Here is a 21,518-nt window from a genome sequence, read left to right as displayed (position 1 = left end):
ATCTATAATAAACAATATAAATGAATTGATAAACAGTAGCATCAATATTGTGGTACATCAGATCAGATCACATCACATCACATCACAACAATTCAAGTGTTCAAAGGTGTGCTACAAAACAGTTAGAAGGCGACATCATATAATGCAACTATAAAAGTATTTTCCAATGATGAAAAAAAATGAAGGGTCAACTCAAATTATTAAAAAACTAACTCTCTCTCTCTCTCTCTCTCACACACACACACACACACACACACACACAAAGAGAGAGGAGTATGCGTGCAACCACATGCTATCAAAAAGACAAACAATGATGTACCATTACCAAAAAAAATGAAAATACATATTTGCATAAACACTACAGCTCGTGTGTGTTGGTCTGGGGGTTGGTAATGATGGTCACTCATGTCTTCTCTCAGCAAAACTAGAATGGCTGACAGTAGAGCGCATACCTCCACCTCCTCCTCCTTTTGTCGTCACTCATAGATACCAACAACTTAAATATGTCTGTTTATTTAATCAAGATCCAAACATTATTCCATGAGAAATTTATGTAAATGTCGAAAAACGTCCTCTTGCATTTTCTCTCAAACCAGACCAAGGACCTCTTAACTAATTTTTTTTTAAAAAACAAACCCTAATTAGATGATGGTCTTAGATGATAGAGCCTAAACTGCTCACTCATCATTGTATCTGCTGTCATCTTAATGCGAAGAATAGAGACATCAGTGTAGCAATGTCTGGCTCCAACCTGGAGAATTTCAGTCTCACATAGCGGACAATGGCTAATCGTTTTTGACATAAATCGTAATACCAGCGTAAATATATATAACGTTCGGTAAATTTGCTGAAGCCTGACATCACAGCACAACAGCCAATTCAAGTGATTTTAATTAGGAGTTGATTTAATATTGAAAACAACACATCAATCCTACTCACACAGGCTTTGGAGTCGCTCAGTGTCACATACAGTTAGTGAAACACTTAATTTAAAACATGATATTTTACCAGATCTAATTGCGGACCATTAGGGGGCTCTTGCAGACCACTGGTGGTCCACGGACGACGCTTCGAGAGAGGCTGTTTTATCTGGATCTGCACCAAAAAAGTTAACGGGGTCTATTCTGGGCCGAGACCTATCTTCCATTCAAGTTTCGTGGAAATCTGTTCAGTAGTTTTCCTGTAATCCTGCTGACAAACCAACAAACACACGGACACGGGTGATAACTAATCTCCTTGGCAGCTACAATAAAAATGGTGTCATATCAGAGTTGTGCTGGGTGACTGGATGTGCTCCCATAACTAATGAATAGAGCTGCTGAATGTATTCTTAATATAATGTCGCTTGTAATGTATTTAAAACCCGCCCAACTTATAAATTCTGTCCTCCTGGCCGAAAGCAGGCCGAAACCCTGCACAATGACACCCAAAACTGTCCATACTGGCGGAAAACCGCCAAACCTGGCAACACAGTTGTAAACTGCAGCAGTCTTCCTCGGCCCCTCCCTTCACTCCGCACCTGCATGTGAACTCTCCCCGGTCCCACCTCACCTGGGCGCGGTCCTGAGGGTGGAGTCCACCGCCGCCTCTCCGGGAACACTTCGCCTGTCTTCATACTTGGCAGTCGTCGCTCCGAGTCGAGCCGCACTTCTTCTTCTCCTCCTCCTCCTCCTCCGCTGCGCTTTTTTTTGATTTTGGAAAGTGGTCCAACTATCCAGTTAAGAAGGGAACCGTGCTGGGAAGATGATGGCTCCGGAGCCGCTGAAATCCGCCATTACGTGCCCGGCCGCGGACGACACGTCGCTCGCGCTGCCCTCCGACAAAGGACTGCGCTCGGGACAGCAGCGCGTGCTGGATCAGGTGCACACCATCAAGAGGAGCAAGTCCAAACCGGGCAAGAACGGCCAGCTGTCCCCCTCTCCGACAAGTACGGCGTCTTTTTACAACCTCATAATGTCGAGACAGATATGTTGTATCCACGCTGTCTTTCACGCATCCTCACACTTCTTTGTTGAGCTTGTTGTGTGTCCTCTTGTGAAGAAGTAGGGCAAGTAGGGGAACTTTTTGAAACCAGACCGCAGCAGGTTGGTTTCTCTGCAGGGTGAAGCGGGGATTAACATGTCTGCCTGTCAGAGCAAACGCAGAGAGGGAGAATGGCGAAGTGACAGCTGAGGAGTTGTATAATGTTTTTGTTATTATTATGGAGGGTTTCGCCCTTAAGTTGGATGTAGTAGTAGTAGTAGCAGCAGGTATCGTGTGTGCGTGATCACCTGTGACAGGTAGGGAGCTATCAGGCCGTGTCACCGGTGTGGAATGTGATCCTTGACTACTGTTGAACAAGAAAGTGGTTTTCTTTCTTCCCTTCTTCTCCTCAGGGTGCCACAGCTGTCTTTCCCTCTCTCTGTGTGTTGGGAATGCAGCCAACTGGCTCATAAAGTCCAGCACACAATTTAGAAAATGACATTTTAGTGTTTCAAAACAGCTCTGGTGTTTGGCATCACTGCAAGAGGCAGCCACCAGAATTGAGAAACCAAATATTTGGTGTCTGATTGTGAAATGTGTGAGTTGAGATGGTGCCTGTATTGAAACAGGGGGATGCATGAGTAGAATTGGTTATGAATCTGTAGAGTATCACATCTGTACTCTGTTTTACTGACGATTTATGGCGGGCATGATAAGAACAACCCTCCCCTCTTTCAAATCAGCCTCCATAAAATGATTATAAATGAATGTAGCCCATATGAGTGGCATACAGCCAAACCATGTCTGACATCGATTGCAGAAAACAAAAACTTAACTTTATATTTCAAAGTTTTTGTCTGAAAGATAAATGCTTTATCATCTCTGGCTTGAAAATGTAGTTTTTTGTGTCTTTTGTTATATAGTCATTATTAAGAGAAAGACCGTCGTCTTAAAAGAAAAGTAAGATCAAGACCTGACAGGCAAATGTCAATAAAACACGTAACGGTAAACAAACACCGAATAATTAAAATACAACCACATGGGTACAGTACAGCACAACCCTGAAGCTATCAGGACGCTTACATTTAAAATGGCCTCTTTTTTTTTTTAAATAGATGAAGTTTATCTGTGTTCAGGAGTTACATACAGTGGATATAAAGTTTCTGTTTTGACCAAAAGAGTCTACTTCTTTATTGTTTACTTCATCATCTCCCATACAATTATTTACTTTAGAGTCCAGGGCAGATTTTTCTACTTTTTATGCAGTTAAATTAATAAATAATGGAGAAAAAAAAGAAGACAAAGAAGAATAAGGTGAAGAAAGAGGCGACATTTGGTTTGGGGTTGGAAAAGGGTCATTTTATAGATTCTATTTTTGTGATTTTTAGTTTGATCTCTAATAGAAAAGCTAATATTTCCTTGTCTAAATTTTGTTCTATCGTTGGACGAGTGAAAAAGATGAAAATGTCCGATAAATGTTGGATTTTCTAGTTAACAGCCACGACCATTACTGCTTAAGGCGGAGGTCAACCAAATTATAAAAAGGCATATCTTCTCACCTACCCTGTGTGTTATCAACCGTGCAGATTGCTTTGGTTTTACGTCCTGATGTTTTGAGATATCAAGCTAATAATGCTTCTGCTGCTGCCCCAACACAGTGGAGGTGGTTGTATTTTTGTTCATGGTGCTCTTCAAAGAAGAGTTGGTTCATCCAAATCAGTCAGACATAAAGCTATATATTTCCAATTTATGTTCAGAACAAGGGAATAAAATGCAAATTCTGATTCTGTTATGCCTCCTTCGCTGTGCCATACAACTGTAACTGCTTTCTGCATTTTCTCTTAAAAGCTTTTAAAGCATTCACCTCCACTGTATTGACTTGGCAGCAGATTTAAAAAAAAACTAAAACCACATACATTTTAAACAGTCTGCTTGGCGAGATAGTGCGTGTGGGCTAAGAGAGAAAATGTTTTTTTGTGTGACTTTGGTGAACAGACCCTTTAAGGCCTTTTTATCTGTTGAGATTAGAACCCAATCGATACTTGATTTTTGGGGTGGATAAACATCAGCCGATATACACACATTTGATTTTCCGTAGTTGAACAATAAAATGTATTGTCTGATATGACATCAGTGCACCAAAACTTTCTTGAAATGTGATCATTCTTTCTCTGAATTATAATCTTTCATAACGGCCAACATATGCACCGATACATCTGTATCTGAACCCGATATCGACCGATAATATCAGCCAACCAATATACCGGTCGGGCTCCAGTTGAGATGGTCCTATAGTCACTCTGGAAGAATTCCTCCTTCCCTGCGTGGCCTTCATATATGATGAGTATGCCATTGTTTTGTCAACCATAATCCTCTAATTGCAGAATGTGGCAGTGAGCCTCACGTTGCCATGAGTCGTCTAACAAGGCAGACAAATGTGATTAAACATCCTGGCTGAGTATATAAGCTTAATATCCCTTAGCTTACGCCCAAAGTGTATGGCCAAGCCTGGTAACTGTGACTGACATTATGTCACGTCTGTCTGTCTGACTAAGTCATTCATAACAAACGTCACACCTGTAGTATGTGTGTGTTTATGGTCTATGAGATATTTCTGAAAAATTAAGCGCTGAATTTTTTATCAGCAATTCATCACATGATAACAGATTTAACAACTCAACAGTGATGATAAAATACTTTACAAGTAAATGATGTTATTTACAACAAAAATCTAATTATAGTCTAAATCATTGATATTTAGTCTGAGTTTACACATAAATACTTGATATTAAATCGATCCATGAGTAAATTAAACTGTTTTAATAAATAACTTGAAAAACTCTTGCACACTAGTAGATCAAGGGACCCCTTTTGGTTTGGCAGATTTATTAAAAAAAATGCTAAAACAAGGCAACATAAAATGCAAAGAATAATTAATAATTAAGTTGATAAATGGAAAATAGAGAACCAAATGATGAATCAATTGCAAACTGAAAAAATTCCACCTTCTAATTTCCCTTTTACAAATCTGTATAACTTTATAACTCTGGATTTTGCCATTGTTTGTTGTTTTGTGATTGTCTCCAGTGGTGCGTTACTTAATTCATTTTTAAAGTTTTAAAATTTCTCTTACAAACCCATGTTTTAATTGTCCAATGGAATATCAATTAATGAATTGGTTTTATAAAAATGTAAAACACTATCCTTGTCCACCATAAACCCATGGAAAGAATGCCTCTTATCAGTGTGGTGGAAACCTGAAGACCACTTCAAAAGGTTTCAACAACACCCTCATGCAACGACATTACAAGAGCGTTTCAGATTTCTTTACTGGTCATACTGCCCCCAGTTTTGTTCTGTCTGACTGTCTGTCTTTCATTCTTCTTCTCTATGTCAATTTCAGGTCTCATACATCTCTCTTTTTTTTCACAGGCCCGGGTCCTGCAACACTGACAACGTACGACTTTGCATCGTTCAGGTTTTCTCCATCCAAACCAAATGGCACCATCAACCGCTCTTCCGTATCATCAGGCTACAGCAAATCGGTAATTGTTAATCGGAGAACACATCATTTTACCTTTCACACACCAGATAACTGCTGATCAGTTTGAATATTTAAGGTTTATTAAATGTCTTCTCCTGTCTTATTTTTTGTTTTAGTTAATGTTTGATAGTAATCTTTCACAGGACACAAATATGTTATGTCTACAATCATTCAGAGACTAGGTTCCACATATATCTCACGATCTTATCCGAAAACAGTCAAAAACTGCTTAGCAGACATTAGCAACAGCTGTGACTGTCGGCACGGACTTAAATATCCTTTGGCCAGCCTCTGCCTTTAGAATACACCCCCTAGTGCATAGATGTAAAGATTAATTTAAAGGAATAATTTGTTGTTGTTAGCAACTCACATATTTTGTTCAGCAAGATAATCTTCACAGATGAACAAATGCAGTCATCAGAAATAAAAAGGTACAACTGATCAAGTTGTAAAGCTAGTGTTAGATTACTTTGCAACTGAAGTCCACCTGTACGGACTAGTGAGTAGATGAGTCACCGTGTTCGGCTTATGATGTTTAATCTCCCTGACAACCTTTGTCACCACTTGTTAGCAACTGCAATTTTTTTAAACACTGCGTAAATCAAATGTGGGGCGTTTACTGACTAAATGTGAGCATCTTAAGTTTGTGTATGCATATGAAAACCTATTCAAAAGACCCACTGAGTTCAAAATGAGGGAACTAGCAGTGCGAAAATGCTAACTTATTCCTCATTCCTGCCGCACTCTGTTGGCTGGACAGACATGAAAGTGGTATCAATCGTCCAGTCCAACTCTCAACAGGAAAGAAAATAGTCTCGGAGCGAGCTCCTGGTGTAGCCACATGTCTTGCCAGTGAGAGAATCACCTATCTTTTTTGTAACCGCATTGATTAGCCACAGCACAAACCAGTTTGATGGTTATATTTAATTACCATTAAATACTTTTAAGGGTGTGTGTGTGTGTGTGTGTGTGTGTGTACCAGTCAGCTAGTCAAATTCACTTTGTGAGTCTGTGTATGTGTGTGTTATCATGGAAAACTGTGGTCCTGGAGACATGTTTTGTAGCCAGAAGCAGCAAAGAAACAGTTTTGAGTACTTTACCAGGTGTCTGTCTGTCTGTCTGTCTGCCTGTCTGTCTGTCAGTGGATATATTTTTATCAGGGTGATCGCATCACAATCATGATGTGTATATGTACCGTGTAAGGTGTGTAGTTGAGGTTAAAATGTAGGCCGAGTTTGAAGATGGGTGTGGTCTCATGTCATTATGTAGTAATTTCTACTGAGTCATGGGTCAGAAGGTGAACATGTTAATGGGTGTCGTGGCTAATGTGATCCCAACGCTGTAGTTACTATGAGTATATTAAACAGTTAATAGAACATAGTTGTGTATCCAGCAGCCAGCCATGTGTGATTTCCTGTTTTTGTAAATAATTATTATTTTGTCTATTTATCTTTCTCAAGTCATCGTGAGTTCAACTCACGCGCAATACTCGACTCACCCAAATTCCACAGAGGAGTAATGTTGACTTCATCAGTGTGGTTTGAGTGTGTTCGTGCATGTGTGTGAATGTGCATTGGCCTGCCCTGACCTACTAACAGTGAGCCGAGGCATGTCTAGGCAGAGTGTTAATGCTATCTTGCTGATGAAGGCTCATTATCATCACATCATTATATACGACTCTGTCATTGTGTTCTTGTTTCTAAACTAATCAGATGCTTAAATTAACTTAACTGTCACTTCACCTGACCTCATTACTTTTTTCATCTTCATCCTATTATTTTGACTTGAATACAGCACTTTGAGTTATGCATGTTGCAGATCAGATCAAGTATTTGCACTGCGGTATTAAAGAGACAGGAGCTAAAAAACAGAGCGTTTCAGACAGAGGGGGAGTACACGGTGCTGCAGCAATGGACAGTATGTGAAAAGTTGTGGGTATTTTGTGCATTTAAAAATAATGGAAAGTGAGTATATTCTAGTAGTAACCCAAAATACAGGTATGAACCTGATAATGAGCATAATATGTCTCCTTTAATTTATGTTCCGTAACAAGACAGAGGGGCATCCTACTGTCTTTCTGTGCTGCTCTTCTGAATTTGCATCCATCTCACCTGTCTGTCCTCTGACATAGGGAAGGCCCCGGCCAGTGGATCAGTCAGGTTGTAGCCAAATGAACTTTGAGAGTAAACACACTGTCAGTTCTTATCAAACATGTTGTTGACAGATTTCTCCTCCATCGTGCTTTTACTGTAAAGTGTTTGCCTGACGTACGGCTGGTAACGGCTGGTGTGTGTGTGTGTGTGTGTGTGTGTGTGTGTGTGTGTGTGTGTGTGTGTGTGTGTGTGTGTGTGTGACCTGCTAACCGACATTCCTTTTGGATAGATTCCCCAAATCCAAACCTTCAACCGCTGCAGCAATAAAGCATGAGAAAATTGTTTGAGTTCCTAAGTTTTGATGTTTATGGTTTTTGGTTGTCACAAAAAGGAAAATGTTTCCTTTTTATTGGTGCACGCTTCCCTCCTCACTAACGTTCAGTGTGTTTAACGACCAACAGGAATGTTTTTTCCACTGTCACCTTTCAAAAAAGCCAATCGCAGACAAAGGTTTAATTGTGAGAATGACTCATGGTTAAAGCATGTGCGAGACATGTTCTGTCATTTTGCTCAGGCTGTGACAGGTTTGCAGCAAAGCTTGAATTGTGCATCCTGTACACAAGCACAAGCGCACAGAGACAAAGCCATAAAAGAAGTAAATAGCCATAATAATTGGATGCATAAACAAAACGTAATTACATAAGATTATCCGTTTCTTGACACCAGGACTGTGAAGACAGGTCTAACGGGTGCTGAGTCTGACTTGCGCACAAAGATCCCTTGTGAGAAACTGCTTGACTTGGTCTCCAATGACAGATATTATGTTACTTTGGTTTGTGTGATTGCTTGGTGCATACTGTTTCTTTCAACATAATCTGAATAAAAGGAGGGAAGGAAGAGGTATGCAAGCTTTGTGTCAGGTCAAATTCCTCTGTCTTGGTTTTCAGGCGATTTCATTCAAAACTCTTGTTGTGGAAAGCTGGTTACCTACTTTCTTTTCGTGTGACCTGGATTGCTGCTGCAGTGAAGCCTTAAGCGGTGTAGTGATTGAGCAGATATTTCCATTTTTGACAGCTAAGCCACAGTGTTCCTCTACTGATTATGTGGAATTCCTTTAATGTTTCGTGTGTGCATTTTCTAAATCAAGTCTGAGTAAAATACTATGCAGATGCAACCTCATAAGCCTGTCTTTCTTTCTTTCTTTGTTTTTAGTTCAACACTCAGAAGAGTCGCACTCTATCCAGCAGAACCACAGGAGGAAGACATGTCTCCTCCAGCACATGGGAGCAGCAAATTAATGCCTCCACCTGGCCCAAGAGTCCCAACGGGCTGAAACCCAGTCGCAGTGACCCCGCCTTGGCTCCTGCATTTTCAGTTGCTCCTGCTCCTGTCACTGCTCCTGCTCAGATTATGGTGAGCAATTATTTTCATGTGGTTTTTAGGGAAACAATCCTTCAAACAAATACCATTTAAAAACTGCATCACCTCCACAGTAACACACTGTATAAGCATTGTAAATCTTTTTATTTTAGAGGGCCAAAGGGCAGACTATGCAAAACCAGCAGTCATTCCAGAGTTCGCGTGTAAACAGACACAGCACCTATTCTGTCACCAACGGCTCTCAGCTGACCAACAGCCAGATGACCAACAGCCAGACACGCATCGTTCGACCGCCCTCCACCCTTTCTCAAACTGACGGCAGGATGGGAACCATCAAAACATCTAAGTTCGAGCAGCAATCAGCGTGAGTTGATAATTGCTAACGGTAGCTAACGACAGCCATGGATAGCCAGCAAAGAGCAGCAGTTGTTGGTTACTCTGGTGATATACTGTCCGTCCATTTTTGGATCTTCATTCGAATTCTGGCCATATTTGACAAATTACACCTTTAAAACACATCAGCGTCTCTTTCCTACATTGAATTACTAGATTTTAAAACACCATTTTGCACAAAAATATTCTTCAGACTTTATACTGTGAATTTTTACTATTCCCTGGTCAAAAGTTTACACAGTCTTGCACAAAACATATAAACAAAACATACTGCTTTTTACTGGCTTGATATATTTTCATACACTTGATACTGCTTACTGATTAAATAGATATTTTTCTATTTATTTTTGCTTCTTGACTAACAGTGCTTTTATTTTCATCTTCTATTTTCTCATACAAGGCTAATTCTTGTATGTGATATTGAAAATTAAATCCATGTTGTTTAATGAAATCTTAATTTCCAACCCCCTCCGTGCCTGTTACTGCAGAGTGAACAGTGCGGTGAACGTGTCAGACCTGACCCTAAAGGAGGCCGTGGAGTATCTGTCTCACCCTGAAGAGAATTACCAGCAGTGTGGAGCCACCTTCATCCAACACACCACCTTCAAAGAGGAGCACACCAAACAGGAGGTACGCTGGCACACTATCTTACTGTAAACGCTTGTTCTTCACATGTGCAGACACACCCTCCAAACATGACACACATGCACTATTGATTATTTTCACATCACATTTGTGTGAGGATTGTGTGATACAACTGTTGGAGTGCTCTGTGAATACCTTTTTGTAACCTGCCTTGAGGGGAAGGGAGGGGAAAGTAGTTATCATCGCACTTGGCTGCTGTTTCTGTTTGTAACTTACAACCTGTTCAATCAACGCCACGCCTTTAAGTCGCACATTTTCAACACCCGCTCCTTCCACATTTCTGCATCACAGGTTTCTGAACTCGGAGGAATCCCCGTTCTGGTGACCCTGCTGCGGAGCTCCAATCCTGGGGTGTGCCAGGCTGCTGCCGGGGCTCTGAGGAACCTGGTGTTCAAGCACCATGCCAACAAGCTGGAGGTTCAGCACTGTAGCGGTATAGCTAAGGCCCTGCAGCTACTGAAGGAGACCGATTCTACTGAGACCCAGAAACAAATCACTGGTAGGGCATTTTTTGTGGGACAGATCCTCACAAGTTAAACTCAAATTGTTGGCCAGCGTGCTTATAACTTAACTTTTCTTTCAATACAAAGGCCTGCTGTGGAACCTGTCCTCCGCCGATGAGCTGAAGGGGGAACTTATATCTACAGCGCTGCCCGTCCTGACTGACAATGTGGTGGTGCCATTCACCTGCTGGTCAGACAGCAGCGCCAACAACAACATACACCCTGATGTCTTCTACAGCGCCACAGGGTGCCTGCGGTGAGAACATTTAATTCAGATCAGTGTGGCTGTTGCTCTATTGAATTTAATGTGTTGGGAAGAGAAGAGCAGCTCCTTTGTCTTTTTTCTGCCTCTTATCTTTTATCTTATCTACACTTAGATTATATCCTCTTCAGGTAAAGGTCAGCAGTTATGTAATGTAAGCATGTATTGAATAATAGTTCTCCTGCATCTCATGCTCTGTGCACCTCGTGTCTTATCACTACGATCATGTTTGCTAACAGGGTGTGTAGGTGAAAGTAAAATGTCGAGGCACTCAGCTCTGTGTCTGCTATTGTATTTGAAACATGTAAGTTTAAGTAAGATTTAAATGAATGATTGAAATGTGTGTAGGAACCTGAGCTGCGCCCAAAAGAGTGAGAGACAGGCGATGAGAGACTGCCGTGGCCTCATAGACTCCCTCATGAGTTACGTCCAGTCCTGTGTGGCAGAGGAAAACCCTGATGACAAGGTAAACTAAGCTATTTTTAGCAAAAAATGATAAAGGTTAATTATTTCCATATTCAAAAGTATAAAGATCTACTTATTTCCTTTTTTTTTTTATATGATTGAACTGACTATCTTTTGAGTAGTCAAGCGTTTTGAAGACTTCATCTTTGGGTTAAGGAAATTGGGACAAGCATTTTACACTATTTACTAAATATTTTAAAGAAATAGTCACTTGTTGGAGACCTCCTGTCACGGGCTACAAGGAGGAATTGGCCTGAATTTCAGTATAGTTAGAGTAACTACTGTACTGTATATTGAAACTTTATATTTCTTTATGTTGCAACTTTACTTTTGTTTTGGTTCACTACACTATTATATGTTGTGACATTGCTGTGCTCATTTTCTGGTTAGGTTTAAGCACAAAAACCACTTGGTTAGGGTTAGACAAAGATCTTTCTTTGTCTCAAAATACCTGTTTTGGTCGCCACAAACACGGCTAGATAATTGTCCCAAGGTCTCCTGGCTTGGCAGCCTTCTCCCATGTAACTCCACCACAATCCACTCCACCTCCGGATATGACAGTCGGGTCTTAAACATGTACTGGGAGAACAGTGTATAAATGTCAGAATGGTATGTGTTACAGGTACAAATGTGAACGTATCAGAGGTTTGCAGAAACATTAGCTGCCAACTTTTTATCCTGGCGACTTGGCTGAAAGTTAGGACTTGACTTTCTCTGGCCAAGTTTATTTGTTTGTTTATCAGGTCACAGGTTGTTTTTCTGCTCATGGTATTGTTGTTTTTTTCCACGTTGTTCTAAAACTGAATTGTGGATGTGAGAGTAGCAGTTGAGAACAGCTATAGTTGGATTCATATCTGGTGACGTAGGTTAGTTTACTCATAGTTGAACGCTCACAGAATGTGTTCAACCAGGATACTAGATAATAAATCTTTAAAGCACATGTACATGTATGCATACTGTCACACTCACACACACAGCTACAGTTTTATAAACACACACATGTGTAAGCTGATAAATAACGCAGTCAGCGTCAGCAGCATGTGTATATTTAACTGGTTTCACGTGTAGACGCTCATTAGTGAAAGTTTTGGGTGTGGACGCGTGCTTAATTCCATGCCTGTGCCTGTACAATGTTTACAATGGCTTCTTTTAATGATGTAGTAGAGTACGATCGGTTGTGCTGTGTGTGAGAGACCATTTGTTTCAGCTCTCTGAAGTTACCTTCTTGTAGTGAAAAGTAACAGTATAGTGGTTATAAACTGCATGCATGTAGCTTTATCTCAATGTTTTCCTCATTTCATTCTGTTTAAGGATAATTTTATTGTTTACTCGTTAATTTTGGTCTGACTTTGAATGTCTCTGTTGCGTTTTCAAGGAGAATTCATCATCGTCCTGTTAAATGAACACTCTAGCTGAAACTTGTTGATGTTTGCTTGCTTGCTTGCTGGGAATTGAACAAAAGCACAGATTACAGAGAAAGAGGAATGAGTCACCTTTGTGAGTTAGAAAAATGGACTTAAAGGGAAGTTTCAGAATTTGTCTGGTTGTTATTCTTATATTTTTGTCCATTAGTCATGATGATGTTTTACTCACTTTCTCTTTTGAGGAGATTTGGCATATGAAGAGTTAAGGTTTATTTTTTACTTTGGCTAAAAAAGATTGCTTAATACTTAATGCAAGTCTTTCAGTCAGACTATGAGTAAACTTAGAGAGTAGTTCCCTTGAGATCTAAATGTAGGACAAATAACACATAGGAGTGCCATAAAAAAGAATAAATCTGTTACAGAATAATATAATAAATGTGGAAATATAAAGAGGGACTCATAAAAGAATTAAAAAACAGGGAAAATAAAGGGATTAAAATAAATTACGTAAAAAGTTAGAGCAGAAGTCAAAATATTAAGAGTAAGATAGTTAATTATTGAGTCTCAGGTCATTAAATACACAGAAGAGACAGAAACCGTCTTTATTTGCTTACCTGGGAATGGGACTCAATAATCAACTATCTTTCTCTAGAATTATTACTTTAGCTTCAAACTAAATAGATTATAAATCATAAATAATTAAATGGAAAATTAAGTTATTTATACGCAAAAGGAAAAAAATATCGTCTTAATATTTCCACATTTTCATTGACTTACTTATTCTTTTATCTATTCCTCTTCAGTCAATGAGAGGTGCGTGGTGTGTCATTGGTGTTATTTCTGGGAAACTTGAAAACAAGAATCATATTAGCAGTTTGTTTACTTAGAATCCCTCTATAACACCACACTGTACACATGACAGGTATTTTAGAAAGTAGCTTTGCTTTGCTCTGGATCTATGACCAATATTCATAATGAACACAAATATCATAATAAGACCTTTAATATACTACTTGTGAAATTGCTTATGTAAAGGTGAACCATGTTGTTTTTTTCTCTAGTCTGTGGAGAACTGTGTCTGCATCCTCCATAACTTGACCTACCAGCTGGAGTCGGAGTACCCTGACTGCTTCAGCAAGTTCCACCCAAAGACAGACGCCCAAGCTGGAAAGAAAAGCCCCACGATTGGATGTTTCAGCCCCAAGGCCGGCAAGGCTCAGAAGGAGGTAAGCATCAGCCACCAAACCTCCACCGCTGTCTGTTGAATAAACCAAGCCTTCCCCCTCTCTGACCTCTTTCTCGTCCTCAGTTTACGTTCGATGCGGCTCGGGGGACTCTAGACGACAGCGCCCCATCAGGTGTGAAGTGGTTGTGCCACCCATCAGCCATGCAGACCTACCTGTCTCTGCTGAGCTCGTCCCAGAAAGATGCCACCCTGGAAGCCTCCTGTGGCGCCCTGCAGAACCTCACTGCCAGCAAGGGACTGGTGAGGACAAAGTAGATAATTATCAGGCTTGTCATTTGTGTGTGGTATTAATGGATTATCTCGGATTTAATGAAGGAGAAACAGATAGAGAGGTACTGTAGCAGGAATAATGACTCAACAGCAAAATTCAAAAGAATAACTGACTGGGTTTGAGAGAGAGCCAGGGTTGTGTCTCCAGGGATACAGAGGTGATTAAACAAAGAAAGAGGAAGCTGAAACAAGGGAAAGTCAGCTCGTGGTATCACTGTGTAAATGTGGACAGCTATAGAGAAGTTCTTTATTGCGTTTTCTTCTTCCGCAGGGCTCCAGTGCTATGAGTCAGATTCTGGTTCAAAGGTTGGGGGCTGTGGCTCACATGTCCCCTCTTCTAAAGTCTCCTAACCACAGCCTGCAGAAGACAGCCATGTCCCTGGTGGGTAACATGTCCCGGAGCAGCAGTTTGCAGGCCTCCATGGGTAAGAAAAAGCATGAAATATTGTTGTATGCAGAAGTGGCAAAAGTACACACATTCTTTACTCAAGAAGAAGTTCAGATACTTAAAAAAAGACTCTAGTAATGAAGTTGAATCAGTTTTACCAAAGTAAAAGTAAGATAGTACACGCTCTGAATTGTACTCAAAGTGTAAAAGTAATTAGTATCCCTCTGAAGGACATTTCTGTGCATAGCTAACCAAAACTAAAGTCATATTAAAATAATTCAAAGACTATTAAACTTAAAGTAGTGATATACAGATAGGTTGAAATCAGTCTTGTGATGTTGGGAAGGTGGAAAGTACAGATATTTGTGTTAAAATGTAGGGAGTGAAGGAAACATTTGTCAGAAAAATAAATACTCAAGTAAAGTACAGATTCCTGAAAAATCTACTCAAGTATGGTAACAAAGTATTTGTACTTTGGTACTTCTCATCTCTAGATGTACATTTGTTTTGCAGGCTACAGTGTTGCAGATACATAAATGTAGATTAAGGCCCCGTCCACACGTCCATGGGGATTTCTTAAACCGATGCTGTTTTTGGTCACTGACACTGAACCTTTTTGAAAAATCCTTCCAGGGTGAAGATATCCAGAAACTCTGCTGTCAGTGTTTATATCTGGACAAGCAGAAACAGAGATTTTTGAAACATCCACAGTCGCTTCCTAATTTGGCCTTATCAGTAGTTTTTGTAGCATAATTGGCAAAGTATTTGATTTTGTACATAGACAGAATGGTTGTTATATTGTTTATATTTAGAAAGACATAAACAGGCATTGATAATATAATCTACAAAATGAGAGACAAACACAGCTGCTGACTATCTTTTAATTAAAAACAGCATTATCCAGGGGGATTCTGTGAAGAGCCGTCATATTTCCCTGCCTCATTCTTTGTTTTTTCTATAACTAAGCAACCAACGACAGAGTATACAATCTGCTTGTGTGCGTGCTACGTGAATGGCCGTGTCATATGCGTTTTCTGGTGTGTTAAAATGGATTATTTCTGAAATGGTGCTAAAACACTTGTCTAGACAGAGATCGTTCTCGTCTTACAACCCTGTTTCCAAAAATACCTGTGCATGTGTGGACTACTCCTTCGTCTACATAAATCTGAATGACTGTATGTTTTCTGTGTCTTCTCTGCAGCAAAGCAGATGCTGCCTGACCTCACCAGCCTCCTCACTAACCCCCGGGAGATGGGAAACTCTGACGAGGCTATAGCGACAACTTGCAACACAGTCCGGTCTCTGATGACGGCGGACCCTGAAATCACCAAGAAGGTCATTAATAATGAACTGGTGTCATCGCTGGCAGACCTCAGCGAGAACGGGTGAGTTTTTATTTATTCATCATTTATTCATTCATTTCGTGTGTGTGTGTGTGTGTGTGTGTGTGTGTGTGTGTGTGTGTGTGTGTGTGTGTGTGTGCGTGTGCGTGTGCGTGTGCGTGTGCGTGTGCGTGTGCGTGTGCGTGTGCGTGCGCGCATTTGTTTTCATTACTTTGAGCTGACTCTGAGCTTGTGTTGACATAGAGGGTTGTTTTTTAACTTACCTCTAGTGGTTTTTAGTCATGCAGATAACTTCGAGATTAAGATCTGTCTTCTTCTAACACAGTGGCAGTGAGTAGAATTTTGTGTCATGGTACGCTAACCACAAAATATAAACAGGAATACCTCCTTCCAGAAACAAACTTCTTAGGATTATCCAGACAGCAGGGACATTTATCAGAAAAATATGTATGTAATATTTGTTTTTTTATGTCCAGTCCTGTGAACACTACAAACAAAATTGCATCCATGTCTCCACTTTGTTGATGTGACAACAGAAATCTCAAAAACAGAAGCAAACTATCTCAATCACTGAGAGAAAACTGCCAGAAAACAGAAACTGCCTCTTTTGTCTTCTGCCAGACAAAAACATTGTTGACTATTTTGCCTCCATAACAACTCTTCTTTCAGACTAGTGGAAAGAAAACATCCAAAATGCACTTTGTTCAGACTTCTGCTCTGGAGAACATTTTATCCCTAAAAACCTGCCAACATTAGGCTGTGAAAAGGAGGGAGATACCTACCAGCACCACCATATAACCCTGCCCCACAGATTATTTGGATAAATACAAGGAAGGAGTCAAATGACTCTATATTAGTTTAAAATTATAGCTCACAGTAAAATAAATTAAAAAACAAAAAAGCGAACAAACTACAACAAACAAACAAAAAACTCGGTGCGAGGGAGGATAAAATGATGCAGGTTAGGGTTAGCAAGTGAGACTGGAGGCAAATATCAATGAAGAGGTCTGGCATCGAGTTGAGTGAAATTTAGGAATCATATTTCGTCTTCTTGGGACGTGTTTCATCCATTTTCAGCGGCAGACTGAGCAGAGCGAAGGGTTTGAGCCAGTGTAGAGAGTCGTTTGCGCACACTCACCTCTGTCTCTGGGCTGGGTCGCCAGGTACCTCGATGCAACCCACAAGAAACCGAAACACTCCCATCTGATTTCTTTCTCTGTCAAATTGGGAGATTAACGGGAGAAGTTACTAATCGAGAGCACAGCGGGAGAAAGGCTTAAAAATAGGGAGACTCCCGCGAAACACGGAAGTGTTGGCAGGCACGCTGTGGACAATATTTTCAAATGAAAGTAGTGATAAAAAGAGAGAGACAACTTTTGACTGTAATACGTCAACAAAATGAGACATTGCTTTATTACAATGTTCAGATTTCAATGATTTAGTTAGACAATGTCTTATTTGCACGTTTAAACATAAAATTTCAGAAAACTTGTCTTCAACTGCTTCTTTTTCTTAGAATCCTTCCTATCTTGTTTGCCAAATTTTCTTCCTGCGTGCTCCTGCTTGTGTTTGCTCTTCCTTAATAACCTCTGCTCTTCTTCTTCAGGTCATTCCCCAAAGGCAGCAAAGCAGCCTCCATGCTGCTCTACAGCTTATGGAACGAGAAGAATTTCCAGGGTCCCCTGAAAAAGGTAAATCAGGCAGAACTGAATTCAACAAATCGTGACTGAGTGCAGACGCAACATGAGTTTATTGTATTTGTGTACCAGGTCAAAGCTTAGCACATGCCTGCGCTGCCTTGCAGGAGCAGTGGGAGGGCCTGGCTGAAATGGGTTTATTATGACTCCTCTGGCTCACACAGTCACTTTCCCTTCCCTCCTGCCACACCCAGCAGTTCAGTGAATACAGAAACAGTCATGCTGGAATCCTGGCAGACTGGTTTTCAGTGCTCATCGTCGCTTAGAAGAGAAGTAGAATAATACTTGTAAAAAAAGATGCGAAATGAAGACCAGGTCAAGACAGTAAGAGCCAGAGGTGGACAGGGCAAAGAGTATACATGAAAGATAAATGCTGATACGTGCCATGATTTAAGAAAAACAAGTGACAGAAATAGAAATAGAGCTGGAAAGAGAAAGAAAACACTCTGGTGTTCACACTACCACGATCCGCCTGAGGCTCCTCTAAGTCGCTGACGCAGTACATTTCCTCTCAGACTAGGAGCAAGGGTGTGTGGTATGTGTGTGATTTCTTTTAGCCCTAAACTGATTTCTTTTAAATGTTTTACTCCACAGCTGGGCTTCGACAAATCGCTTTTTATCAACGAAAACACCACCGCAGTGCACAGGTCGATGCAAGTCATCGAGTGAGTGTGACGGACAAGTGGAGAGGCACCACCGAGCCTGAGAGGTACGATCTGCTTCTGAACGCTTCAATCTGCATGTATTCAAATTTAAAGGCTCAGTGGGGCCAAAGTGAGCTAAATTTGTATCATGAGGAATGAAACCGTCTCTCTCTCTGCCTGTGCTTGTGTGTGTGTGCTTGCAGATGGAAACCAGCATGTTTAGACACTGCTGAGGCCACACCCATGCAACGAGGGAGAATAAATTACATTCTTCACTTTTAATGACCTTGTTGAAAGAGCCTGTCAATTAGAGTCAATCATATGTTGTTGATACTTTAGAGAAAATAGCTTTAATTTCTTAAATAATCCTGCTGTGTTGTATGTATTTAATTTGAGTATGTTTCTGTCTGTGTTCTGTACATAGGCGGGTGAGTGTGTTTTAGGTTGGTAATGGTGCGTGTCCACAAGGGCGTTTTTTTGAACATGAGGGCTCGAGCCGCTTCGCAGCGTTTGGATGCTTTTCAGACACAGGCTCACGCTCTGTCCACATTACCTGCCTGAGCAGCTGGGTGTGGGTGTCCACACAGACACAGACTGCTACTGCCGGCGCTGTCTTTCTCCATGAAGTTTGGCTATTGAAAATGATCCATAAACACGATAACATGACTGTCCTTAACCTCTCGTTGAGAGAGAGAGTAAGAAAAAAATAAGAGCACACCAGAAAAATGCTGCCCTCCACCTGTCGTGTATATTCTCCCCATGCTTGTGACATTTTCTACAGATATGAATATTGATACTGTAGTTGAGCGCTGGTATGACCATCTGCAGATCATTTTCAGGTGTATTTTTGCAGAGAACTGTGCACGTGATGAGGAAAAAATAGGCGAGATTCCAAATTGATGCATGATGCAGCACGGCTGGAAATAAAGCAAGGCGGTCCACGTGCACTCACGCTGCATTCACGCCGCTCAGGCACCATGGGCAATGTGGACCGGGCTTAAACCCTCGCAAACGCTCCCTGGCAGCACCTGATTGGACAAATGCCACCCATGGGCTCTCTGCGCTGGGATTTCAAATGGTGGATCGTTTTGGAAATTTTCTCCTATATTCACTAATTCACTGAAATCGGTTCCTAAGACATTTTAGGGGGGGAAATAAGATTTGCATTTGCTAAATCGGTCTTAATTTTAACTAAAATGACAGCCCTTGTGGACACGTACCATTAGAGTGTGTGTGTGTGTGTGTGTTTGTGTGCTGATGGTGTTTTTGCCATGTGTCTGTCTGCAGTGGGTGAAAGATGAAATATGTCTTTTCTTGAGGATTCAGCAGCTAAAAAAAAAAAGACAAAAACATATGAAAAGCTGAAAGAGAAAAAAAGTGTGTATTTGTGATACTGATGAAAGTCTAAAGAGTGTGCTCCATTATTATAAAGCAATTTTACTTTTTTTTTAAAAATGTTTTGTTGTTGTTTGCTTTTTAGAAGTATGCAGATTGTGTTTAATGTGCTCAGAGTATATAAAGGATTTATATAAAGTTTAAATAACATTCACACGAAAGCAAAGACTTGCTACATTTCTAATGTTTAATGCCATTTGCTGGATTTTTTTGTTTTGTTACTTCGCTGTGTTGTCTGTTTGATTCTGTGATTCAGAGTTTTGTTTTGTAAGAAAATAGCAACATACAGTTTATAACAAAAAAACCATAGACAGCTTTTAACAAGAGTGCCTTAATAGTTAAAGGAACAGTTTGGGATTGCTTATGTGCTTCCTTGCTGAGAGTTGATGAGGAGATCGATACCGTGCTCATGTCCGTACACTGAACATGAAACTACAGCCAGCAGCTGGTTAGCTTAGCTAAGCACAAGGACTTGAAACAGGCATACTGTCCAAGGGTAAATCCACTGACCTGCACCTCTAAAGCTCAATAATTAACACAGCGTATACAGAAACAGACACGCTGTTGTTTTACAGGCTTTATGGGACCTGTGAAACCACAATGTGTGTTTTAATACACAAAGTATACAAAGAAGATTTAATACGTTAAGTGGTGGAAATTTGGCACCTTTTTGATTTAGCACCTTCAATGCCTGCAGGTTGTAGCTTCATATTTACGACCAACTCTTTATCCTCTTGACAAGAAAGTGAATAAGCACATTTTTCCCAAAGTTTTGAACTATTGCTTTAAGTGCAAGGGTCTGATTTTCTTTTCCGTTGCATAAGCCTGCCTGTTGAATTGTTGTTGTTTTGTTTTTTTTGTTTTTTATGTTGTTTGTTCGTTGGTATAAGCTGATGAATCTGAGACAGAGAAGGATTGGAATATATAGTTATATACTGTATAGGTGCCCATTCACTTTAGTCAGCTATGTGTGTAAATTGATAGTCGGTCATCCTCCAGAAAAGCCATAGAAATCCAATTTGAAATGGGTCAATAGTTGACACAGTCGGTGTTAGCCGATGTCGGCACACTGAAAGTCTTCAAGTTTCCTTTGATTTAGTTCAACAGAGCACAATGAGAGGATAATAAACCCTGTGCCTCTAAAGATAAGTCTGATGAATCATCATGTGAAGAGAAGAGCTGCACATAAAATTTTATATCCAAATGTTTTTATTGAAAAACAGATGTGTTTTCTACTTTACCTGTAATTCTTTTAGTGCTCGTCGCAGGGTGTCTGCCCTAATATCCAAACTTTTCTACCGAAAACAGTTTAAAACCTTCTTAAAACTCTGCTTTTTGAAGATCCAGCATCACAAATCACTAACGCATTCTTGGGAAGAGATGAGAGGGTTGGCAGTTGGCATCTATGGGAATTCCCCGTGGCTCCAACGATGCACTTGGAGTGGACGGCTTTTATAGACATTTTATAGTCGCACTGAGGTTCATCCGCCTCGGGGAGGATTGATGTCAGTATTGCTTTGAATGTATTTTTGGAGAAATCTGTGTGTGGCGTATAATTAGGAGCTTTCACTGTCACTCAGTCTGTATGTAGAATAAATAACAGATATGAAGACAACTTTGGAAGTGGTGGTCTTTTCTTACTAAACTAAAGGTACACATGTACGTAAGTACAATTTTGAGGTACTCATTATACTTTCACTCCACTACATTTTGGAGGAAAATATTGTACGTTTTACTCCACATTTATTTTTTAATAACTTTAGTTACTAGTTACTTTTCAGATTACATGCTGCATCACATTTTTAAATTAACTGTCATCAATCAGATTATTATTTTTCTTAAGTATGACTGTTGATGAGTACTTTACACAACACTGCATATTTGATGGTTACACAATACGAGCCATGCTGGAAGAAACTGGAGT

The 21,518-nt window shown here is 40.3% G+C and overlaps 1 protein-coding gene across 1 annotated transcript; it reads left to right on the top strand.

Annotated features, from left to right (window-relative positions):
• Positions 1–1,482: 1,482 nt before the first annotated feature.
• Positions 1,483–21,209, top strand: pkp1a (plakophilin 1a). The gene is made up of 15 exons (XM_073469433.1): positions 1,483–1,927; positions 5,395–5,507; positions 8,812–9,012; positions 9,132–9,343; positions 9,861–10,002; positions 10,309–10,516; positions 10,608–10,776; positions 11,131–11,248; positions 13,673–13,837; positions 13,921–14,097; positions 14,399–14,552; positions 15,717–15,900; positions 17,465–17,549; positions 18,150–18,264; positions 18,403–21,209. Exons 1-14 carry the CDS (start codon positions 1,744–1,746, stop codon positions 18,222–18,224), a joined length of 2,187 nt encoding a protein of 728 aa, XP_073325534.1. The 5' UTR covers positions 1,483–1,743; the 3' UTR covers positions 18,225–18,264; positions 18,403–21,209.
• Positions 21,210–21,518: the final 309 nt, after the last annotated feature.

The sequence above is a fragment of the Pagrus major genome, chromosome 7 (genome assembly GCF_040436345.1).
Source record: "Pagrus major chromosome 7, Pma_NU_1.0".
Taxonomy (NCBI): Eukaryota; Metazoa; Chordata; class Actinopteri; order Spariformes; family Sparidae; genus Pagrus; species Pagrus major.
This window is presented reverse-complemented; position numbering and strand designations above follow the sequence as displayed.

Bases quoted from the DNA above. Each gene is read 5' to 3' on its own strand.
- pkp1a (XM_073469433.1), top strand. From the start codon at position 1,744: ATGATGGCTCCGGAGCCGCTGAAATCCGCCATTACGTGCCCGGCCGCG. The intron at 9,344-9,860 runs GTGAGTTGATAA...CTGTTACTGCAG, and splicing joins AAGTTCGAGCAGCAATCAGC to AGTGAACAGTGCGGTGAACG. The intron at 15,901-17,464 runs GTGAGTTTTTAT...CTTCTTCTTCAG, and splicing joins GCAGACCTCAGCGAGAACGG to GTCATTCCCCAAAGGCAGCA.